The 9,864-nt window shown below is 35.8% G+C and overlaps 1 protein-coding gene across 1 annotated transcript in view; it reads right to left on the bottom strand.

The window, feature by feature from the left end:
* Nucleotides 1–2,583: 2,583 nt before the first annotated feature.
* The window catches only part of LOC106879520 (uncharacterized), a 50,055-nt gene continuing 42,774 nt past the window's right edge, over nt 2,584–9,864 (bottom strand). The window contains exons 22-25 of the mRNA XM_014929142.2: nt 7,798–7,907; nt 7,208–7,308; nt 5,651–5,776; nt 2,584–4,887 (exon numbers count right to left, since the gene is read on the bottom strand). Of these exons, the coding sequence (XP_014784628.1) occupies nt 4,782–4,887; nt 5,651–5,776; nt 7,208–7,308; nt 7,798–7,907 (443 nt within the window). The 3' untranslated portion in view covers nt 2,584–4,781. The remainder of the gene's footprint in view (nt 4,888–5,650; nt 5,777–7,207; nt 7,309–7,797; nt 7,908–9,864) is intronic.

Raw genomic sequence — 9,864 nt, forward strand, 5'->3', positions numbered from 1 at the left:
GCTGATGTTGAACCTTTTGTATTTTGAGAAGCAATGAAATAATTTATAGGGGTTTTATGTATGAAGAAACTTGGGAGTTGATTATTTTTGGTGATTTGTAGGCATGACTGTGTGGTTAAGAAGCTTGCTTGGCAACCTCATGATTTCAGGTTCAGTCATACTGCATGTCACCTTGTGCAAGCATTTTTTATTATAGCCCCAGACTAACCAAGACTTTCTAAATGAATTTGGTAAACAGAAACTGAGAGTCCATTGTGTGTGTTTTAACTTTTATAAGTCTTGGTTGGCTCATTGGAACAGAAAATTGTTATCTCTTATTACCATGCCACTAATGTTTATTCAAGAGATAGGTTAACTTGTACAACTTGGTATTTTACCTGACTCTAGCAGTTCCACCAATTGGTAACATTCCAGTCTTCATTGTAGTTAGGAGACACCAGCTTTGGATTTGAATAGGACTTAAAGAAAAGTACTTTTTCTTCCATTCCTGACTAGTTTGAAAAAAAAGAAACAGCATGAAGTTGCTATAAGTAAGAAGGATTATTTCTATGGCTTTTGACAAAGGCAAATCTGGTTGTACACAACTTGCTAGTTGCGGGTACAAAATCCATTGTGCAAAACACCAGATGAAGCGCAAGAAGTTTGTAGCATATTAGGTTAGATGTAGTCTACAAAGAATTTGTGTAGCAACTACACCATCCAGCTGTAGGAAAAGTTATGTAGAATACAGACATTAAGTAGTTCACTTCGCAGCTACTTGGGCAGTGTCTTCTGAACCCTGAGATTGGAGTGCATTTGATAGGCAAAAGCAGTAAGGAACATGTTGTATATGTGAATGCTGACATGGCCAATGTCGGCTGGTGGAATGGGCGAATCCTTTAGTAATTGAGGGATGGTAACAAAAGGCTAGATATAAAATCTGAGATACAGTTCCATACAAACCCTATGCTGAAATATTTCCTGTTTAAAATATGAAGACATGGATATGTAGATTTAAAGTTCATAAATGACAATGTATTGGCTTGACGAAATTTCTGATCCAAAAATTTTTTTCCAAGGTTCTCAAGCTTGATTATCTGTCAAGTCTTTGCCAAAGATCTTAAGAGCAAGGTGTTTATGGAGGGGGATGGATCTCCAGTGATGTCAACATTGAAAGTGTGGAAGGAATATGTTTACATTCTTATTCATGCTGTTGAGAATAAAACTTATGTTAATGACAAGCCAGCTTAAGACATATATGATAATAGAGCTATATATACAGTAATAGCTTAGTCCCTGACCTACATAACTTCCAAATATTCCATGCTATGATTGGAGGTGGAATTGGGTAACATGTGATCCAGCTGATACTGGATTTGTCCAGATTGATGTAAGAAATCTGACCTGTTTAACATTTTACTTGGTCAGAGCAGATTATATGTGATGTAATCTGCAAATGCATTAATAAAATTGTACCAAAACAGTTGTCATGAATTTTAAATGCCATTTATGTTTCCTTTTATACACCATACAAAAAACCAACCCCAGAGTCTCTGTTGTCATATCTAGCCATTCCAGTGCTAATTCTAGAAACTAAAACATTTATGCTTTTTGAAGTGTCAGGTGAGTACAGAGTATCATATCAATGACTGACAAAAAGAATGTTGCACTAGCACTCACTGACAAGTGCAATGCTTCCTATAACAGAAACAGCTGAAGGCTAATTCATTTTCTTTTGATTCATCATTTAACATCCACTTTTCCATGGGATATATGGAATTTGTTGAAGCAGATTTTCTACCTTGATTGTCATATTTCCCTATAGAGGCATTAAAGGTCCTGAAAGCCAGACTTGCTCTATGCCTCACAATTTTAGTATAGGCACATTTGTATGGATGCATACATGTTCAGGTATGGTTGTTTTGTTTACAAAGTTTGCTTCACGGTGACCGTTCCTGGTTTGATTCCACTGAGTAGCATTTTAGCAAAATGTCTCCTATAAGCTTGGCTGTATTTACCAACTGAGGCTTACAAATGGAAACACTCCTGTTTATGTGTGTGTATTTGTTTACATATGTTTCTAAAAACAATTTGTAATGCTTGGGCAGTGTTTGTTGTCAGTTCTATAAATGAGCATCCACTTGTTCCATACTTTCAAAGGCACAAGGAATTATACTTAAGACAGGAAGGGCATTAGGCTGCAATAATCTATGGAAATAGAAGTTAAGAAGCCACAATTTTCAAAAATCTTTCAATCAATATAGTGCCATCATTTAATATCCATGTTCCACTGGGATGGGTTGGATTGCTTAAGATCTGACAAGTCAGAACTACTTCTTACTGTGGTGTTTGTTTAATGGGTGCATTTCTTTTTTCATGCCACCAGCACTAGTGAAATTGTCATGCAACTTGCAAGACTAAATGAATCCCAAGGTAACAACTATGCTAGGTGATGCAAAATGGAGAGGGGTAAAGTATGAGAAAAACAAAGAGCCACAACTAACAATACAAAAACAGATAAGTTTATAAATTAATGTAAAAATTACTGGCACACACATTTAATAGAATTATAAAGAACATATCTTACAAAACTTTAAACAAATCTTTCTTTGAATATTCATTTATTTCATATTTTCAAAACAAAAAAAATATATAATATACAGATCATAATACACATAAGCCATACAAAAACACTTTATTATTCTTCCTGACTCCAAATTCATTTGAATTATTACCCTAGCAATTCCACTACTTATTTAACCTTCCTCTCACCTTTTTTTCTAGAATTTTACTCCAAAATACTAAAATATTCTTTTTTTCCCTCTTCCTCTAACTCTCCCAATTGTAAATTACCATTTTAACACCCTTTTCTTAGAAAGTTTCTTGGGGTTCCCTTACCAGTAGTATTAAAAAAAATTTTTCACTAATGGTTGGATAAGCAGTGTGTCGACAAATATCAACATCAGATACTACTTCGCACATGTGGTGACGAGCGAAATACAATCGTTGGTAAGTTTTCACATGCTGAGATGTGTGTGTTATATGATGGGCTTCCTACAGTTTCTGTCGATTGAATTCTCTAATGTATCACTGGTTGGTCCAAAGCTACAGTGGAAAACACTTACCAAAAGAGGTTGCATAATGGGATTTAAACCACAGGCGTGGATGATAAGTATGTGGTTAAGAATAGCACTTCTTAACAATATGGTTTAGATTCAGTCCCAATGTGCAATACCCTGGGCCAAGAAACCCATTGAGTATGTCTTTGTGATCTCTTGCCCTAACATCACACAATAGTGGTAGATGAACAACACCATAATACAAAGAAGCATTCAGTCAGTGTTGTTCATGTTCAAAACAGTATGGGGCAAAATTAGCTTGTGTGGAAACAAGTGAGGATTTGTGACATGAAGGGCATCTAGCCATAGAAAATCAACCTCAATAAATTTCATCTAACACATGGAAACATTGCAAACTGCACATTAGAAATACAACGATGGGAATGATATATACCTCCATGTTTTTGCCTCTTCTACCATCTCACTTGTTGCTTTTTAGATGTCTTGCTCCTATTCCCTTTCTATGTCATCCGTGTAAAAGTACATGCCCTAGATTATTGAGCACTCTATACTTATACTCCCCAACCCCCTCATCTCTATTATCCATTCGTTTTGCAGTGCTTCTGTGAAATTCTGTTTTCTGCTGGGGAAAACAGTGACCGAAACAATTGTCATGCTTCAGTTGACAAGGATGTTGCCATGAGCAAAACAACTTTATGAATGGTTTCCACACTTTAGGAATGGTTACTTGTCACTTGAAGACCAACCTCCCAAACGAATGAAAATTCATGAACTGATCTTGGAGGACCAAGACCGAACAATTGATGACAATGAATTTTGAGCAAGGAATTGCAAATGAAAAGAATTGCTGCAAAATTTTGTGCCTCGCTTGCTCTTGACTGAATGCATGTCATGAACTAAAAGAACAGTTGGAAGTTGAACCGGACCTCTTTTTAAAGGTTATCACCGGTGACAAAAGCTAGTGCTACGGAAATTGCAGATATGGAAAAAGGTGAAGAAAGAAACGATGTTAAAAGGCATCACTTTGCAAGAGTTCCAGCACTGCTTCGAATAATAGAAAACGTGTCTGGACCAATGCACTGCTCCAAATAGAGAAAACTTTGAATGCAGTAAAAGTGTAAACCTGTAAAACTGAGTGAATGAAATATTACAAAATTTCTGGTTTCGTTTAGGTACCCCCTCGTATGTGTTTATAATGGGCCTGGAGCTAAGACACTTGCCCAAGATATTATGCAATGGGACTGAGCTGTAGCTCTACTTCTTCCAATTATAAATTGTATAAGTTGAATGCCTATAAGCTTAAATATATACACCTTGAAAATGAACAAACTATATATTACAGATTCAGATAATGATTCTAGCAGCACACATTTTGTAATTATTATTGAAAACGATAGATTTACCATATGCACTAGATTTAATTTTGGCTCAAATTCTTGTTTCAAAAGAAGAAATTGGTCAACAAGTGTAGTTATCCATGTCAAATGATATTTTGCAACTGGTATCCCCCTTAATACAAAGCTTTTAAAATTGGAGTTACTAGCTCCATTGTTGCAGACTATGGAAGCCCTTGATAAAAAGGAAAAAACAAATTTATTATGAAACTTCACCACTAACATCCAATCCAAGGAATGATCATGACAATGAATAAATGTTTATTGTAAAATTACGTTTAGAGAAATGAAAATGAAAGTAATTTATACATAATGAAGTCTTGTAGCTTTAAAACTTGCTTGCAGCTAATTCTAAGTCAACGGCATTCACCAGTCTGCTGAAATAGCATAAACCTGGTTGCACCTTCTGTAGTCTTCGTGCTATGTCTTCACAGCTTAAAATAAAAAGAAAAAAAAAAGAATCTGATAGAGATAAATGTTTCATTTTGGAATGATAATAAAATGGGTGATATTTTGGCACCACTCTTTTGGTGTCACTGATTCAACACCAAGTTATTTGACAGTCGTTTTAATGCTTATCTTATTCTCTTACACCTCTCTCTGTATGTATGTGTATGGGGAGAGGGAAAGATGTTGATGTCAATTGTCTTCAATAAATAAATTGTAATGTCTTGCTCTCTCTCTAAATGTATATATGAGTATATTTCTTATTTCTTTATTGCCCACAAGGGGCTAAACAGAGCGGACAAAGGGATTAAGTCGATTACATCAACCTCAGTATGTAACTGGTACTTAATTTATCGACCCCGGAAGGATGAAAGGCAAAGTCGATCTCGGCAGAATTTGAACTCTGAACATAACGGCAGACGAAATACCACTAAGCATTTCGCCCGGCATGCTAATGTTTCTGCCAGCTCTCCGCCTTGTGTATATGTGTATACATGTGTATGTATGTGCCTCCAGTCCTAAAAAGTTCTCTCGTCAAAACAGGCTGAATGTCCAGTCAGTCATGTCAAATTGCCAGCATCCAAAAGGCTGTGCCTGATCATCACATTCTGTACTAAAGCACTGCTTAATAATTCCAGTAAGTAGTAACTAAGAGAATTCTTTGCTGATTTGGAAGAAATCATAAGTTGACTTGTGTAACTAACATTTTAGTGAAATCAAAATCATTGTAGTTATTGTATTAATTTTTACCTTATCTGTCCATACTGGTATTTTATTTCGAACTTGATAAAACTGAAAGGGTACTGAACAGCATCTACATAGTAATCCACCATAACTTTGGACATGCTTTTTAAACAGCAATATGTGATTGTGATACTACAAGAAAGAAAATTACAACAAAGCTTTTATAACAATTATGTTTGAACTATAATTATTCACACAACATTTAACCTCTTGCAGACGGGAAGCGGTACTGACCACATCGAAACACTGTGTGAGCAGTGCAATGTCTCACTCTGTGCGGCACCATGTTTTCAAATATACCAACTGAGAAGAATTTGTAAATATATAGTAAAATTCCTTGAATGAAAAATTATGTAGTTACTGAAAGGCCTAGTACTGGTACACAGCACTGACTGTCAGTACTAAATCCATCTGCAAAAGGTTAAAATTAAATAAAAATGTTATAAAATTTAGCAAAATAATTGACTCCCTAATTGGAAAACTTAGTTTAATGTCAGCTGACTCAGAATAATTAACACAGTGGATCTCAACCTCTTTCTTTGTATCCCCCCTCCCACTTCACGTAGTTGTCATGCCTAGCATCCACCTGTGGTGAGTGAGGTATTGCAACTAACTTAACACGGATGATAATTTATAAATTTATTCTAAAAAAAAAAATTTTAATGGGTATGCTTTAACAATGAAATGATTAAAAAATTAATAAAGACAGAAGTTGTAAATTTACTTTATACAATACAAATTAATGACTTCCCTGTGCCTGATAAGATCTCATTTTATTTTAATAACCATTACTAGTATCTCCCTCATTGTTTTAACATCCATGCTTACAAGGCCAGACAAAATTTATTAAGGCAGATTTTTTACAACCTGAAGCCTTTCTTGTTGCCAACCTGCACCAGTTTTCAAACAAAGTAATACTTCCCCATGGCCAGATATGTTTCACAGAAGATTGGCAAATGATGACACCATCTGCATGACTCCCATTACAACTATAACAATGTCAAGACAAAGAGACACTAATACACACACAACAGGCTTCTTTTAGTTTCTGTCAATCAAAACCACACACAAAGCTTTGGTTGGCTCCTGACTACAATAGACGACCTTGTCCAAGGTGTCACACAGTGAGACTGAAAACAAAACCTTGATACAGCCTTGCCTGCACACCTTAAATTATAAAATTTTACAAAAAACATTAAATTTTTAGGAAACTGGTCAGGGTCTTCATCATCAAAAATTAGTTCAATAAAGTTCACAAAATTGGATGAGTTAGTTGAATTCAAACATAATTCTCACACACATTCCATTTTTATTACTTCCGAAGAAACCTCACAAGTTAATATGTTCTATTCCTAGCATAGCAATTTTATCAAAGGGATTACTTTATTATAAGCCATGGCTCCATTTACATATGAGGCAGCAGAAGCAAATTGTCATAGATGTGAATGGGACATTCTAAGTCAAAGAGTATCTATAAGAGGCAGATTGCACTGCAGAGAACATATATATAACGTAATATCAATTATTCAGATGAGGAGTAAAAAAGAAAAAGATTGTTAATACCAATTATTTTGCAGTTTCAACTGATACTTTATAGATAAAGAATAGATCTCTTTAGCCAAATCCTGCAATTTCATCATCTCAGCACTGAACACATGCAGCGACTGTAATAAGAGAAACAGAATTGTAATGTTAAAAAGAATTAAGATAAATGTCATTATCATCATTTAACATGTCATTCATGTTGGTATGAGTTGGACAATTCAACCTAATCTGACATGTCAGAGGACTGTGTTGAGCTCTAAAGTCTGAACACCCTTCCTGACTCCAACAACTTTACAGAGGCACCAATACTAATGAGATTACCAAGTAATTTGCAAGACAAAATAGCCCCCTCAACTGAGTGAGAGTGTAGCACAGAGAGAAATGACTATGGACTATGCAACATGTTGAGAGGCTAAAGCATGATAGAGGGACAGGAGATAGAGTGGTTGAGAGCAGTTGGAAATAGTGATAAAAACGGTATCATGGCATATGTTCAAGGTACAAGAAGATAACTAGAGATGATAGGGATGGAAAGTTGGGAAGAATGGGTGAATACATTTGCAGGATTGTGAGAAAGTATGTTAAGTTACTGGGATTTAATAACCTACCTTTGAGAATTGTGAGATAGTAGTGCAATTTTTGAAGATTTCTGTCTCTTTTAAAGTTGCTTTCCTCATATTGTGTGCCAAGCATAACCAAGGATGATCATCTGCTACACCTAAAAGCATACATATTTTTTAAAATCTATAAAATTAGACATTCACATTATTAAGAAAAATACTATTTTGGCCAATCCTTTATTAAAGTTGAATATTCTGAGAAACTACAAGGACAGCCCAGATTATTATTGGTGTTGTACATTCTAAAATGTGGCTTTCTTTATAAACAGACTAAGTGAAACGAAATGCAGTTGAAGTGTTAGATGATTATTATTTATTAAAACTGTTTCCATAGGCCAAATTAAACAGGAGTATTTAATTAAACAAAAAAGTAATTATCAAAATTCAAATTATGCCAGGATGGAAGGGACATTTTGACAAGATCTGACAGGTCAGAGAATATCTTGCCTCCCTAACACCAACTAACTACCTTATCAAGTGTAAAGGGAGCTTTTATTTCATAACATCATCATCATCGTCGTTTAACGTCTGCTTTCCATGCTAGCATGGGTTGTACGATTTGAATGAGGACTGGCGAACCAGATGGCTGCACTAGGCTCCAATCTGATCTGGCAGAATTTCTACAGCTGGATGCCCTTCCTAACGCCAACCACTCTGAGAGTGTAGTGGGTGCTTTTACGTGCCACCGGCACGAAGGCCAGTCGGGCAGGTACTGGCAATGGCCACACTCGAAATGGTGTATTTTACGTGTCACCTGCACAGGAGCCAGTCCATCGGCACTGGCAACGATTTCGCTCGAATGTCTTTTCATGTGCCACTGGCACATGTAACAAAGTACAGAAAGTCAACACTTATTTGTAACATGTACTAGATGTTGTAAAATTCAGGATTGAATGTCATGGTGAAGGAAGTCAAGATCCAAGAATATTCAGAAGGCATAATTCAATTTTTCATACTAAAATAATTTAATATTTTACAATTTTTAAAAGAACGCTGAACAAAGTGTGTACAAAGGAATATGTTGCTGTTGTGAATGTTAATTAATTTAAAACATTTGCTGAAGGATGCATGTAGCACGACAAATATTAATTGGACATCACTTACTATATATTTTAACTGTGTAAGGTTATTGGCTATAGAATTAATCAATATCTATAAAACAGAAGATGTTTGTGTGTGTGTACGTGAATGTGGTTTATGCACGTCCACAAATTAGCACGCATGTCGCTCCAATTTTAGGAGAAAATTCGGAATGACCCTATGTGCATTTTAGTGAACTTTCTCTCTCAGAGGTACCCATGTATACCTGTAAAAATCGATAAACTTTTACCAATTTTGAAGTTTGTTGACATGGTGAAGTCAAATCTGTGCGTATGCGCTGAAGTAGAGAGAGAGAGAGAGAGAGAAATTGTATGTTTGTGAGAGGGAGGGTGAAGGAGAAATACATTTCTTTGCCAGCGTCTGTGTGGTAAGCAGCAATCAAACAGAAAAAATACCCTCTCTCTCTCTCCCTCCCTTACATACACATGTCAGTTTTCTCTTTCTTTCTTTCTTTCTCACACACAACATTACACACAAAACACGTTGCCAAAAAGAAATAGACGCTATCTTTTTATAGTGAGTATGCCAGACACAAAGTGTGGTGTGTATGTGAAGTTCTTTTGTTAGTGTGAGAGAGCAGCATGTGTGTGTGTGTGTGTGTGTGTGTGTAATGTTGCTGTGCGTGTGAGACAAGGAGAGAACGAAAGAAAGAAAGAAAGAGAGATAAATGTGTGTAAGGGAGGGAGAGAGATAGAGAGGGAGAACGCGCTCTCTCTATCTCTGCCGAATTGATGTAAACAAACCCATGTGGTCTGATTTTCACGTTTCTAGGTATTGTACCGTAAATCGCCATTTCCAAAATATATTTATTTCAAATCATTTATCCGTATATATATCTAAGGCAAGGTGTGTGTGTTTTGTTGATATACGGGCAACACACACACACACACACACGAACATGTATGCGTACAAAAAATATGTATGCAATTGGTGTACATACGTGCGTGTGTGTAT

This window comes from Octopus bimaculoides, chromosome 2, assembly GCF_001194135.2.
Source record: "Octopus bimaculoides isolate UCB-OBI-ISO-001 chromosome 2, ASM119413v2, whole genome shotgun sequence".
Lineage (NCBI taxonomy): Eukaryota > Metazoa > Mollusca > Cephalopoda > Octopoda > Octopodidae > Octopus > Octopus bimaculoides.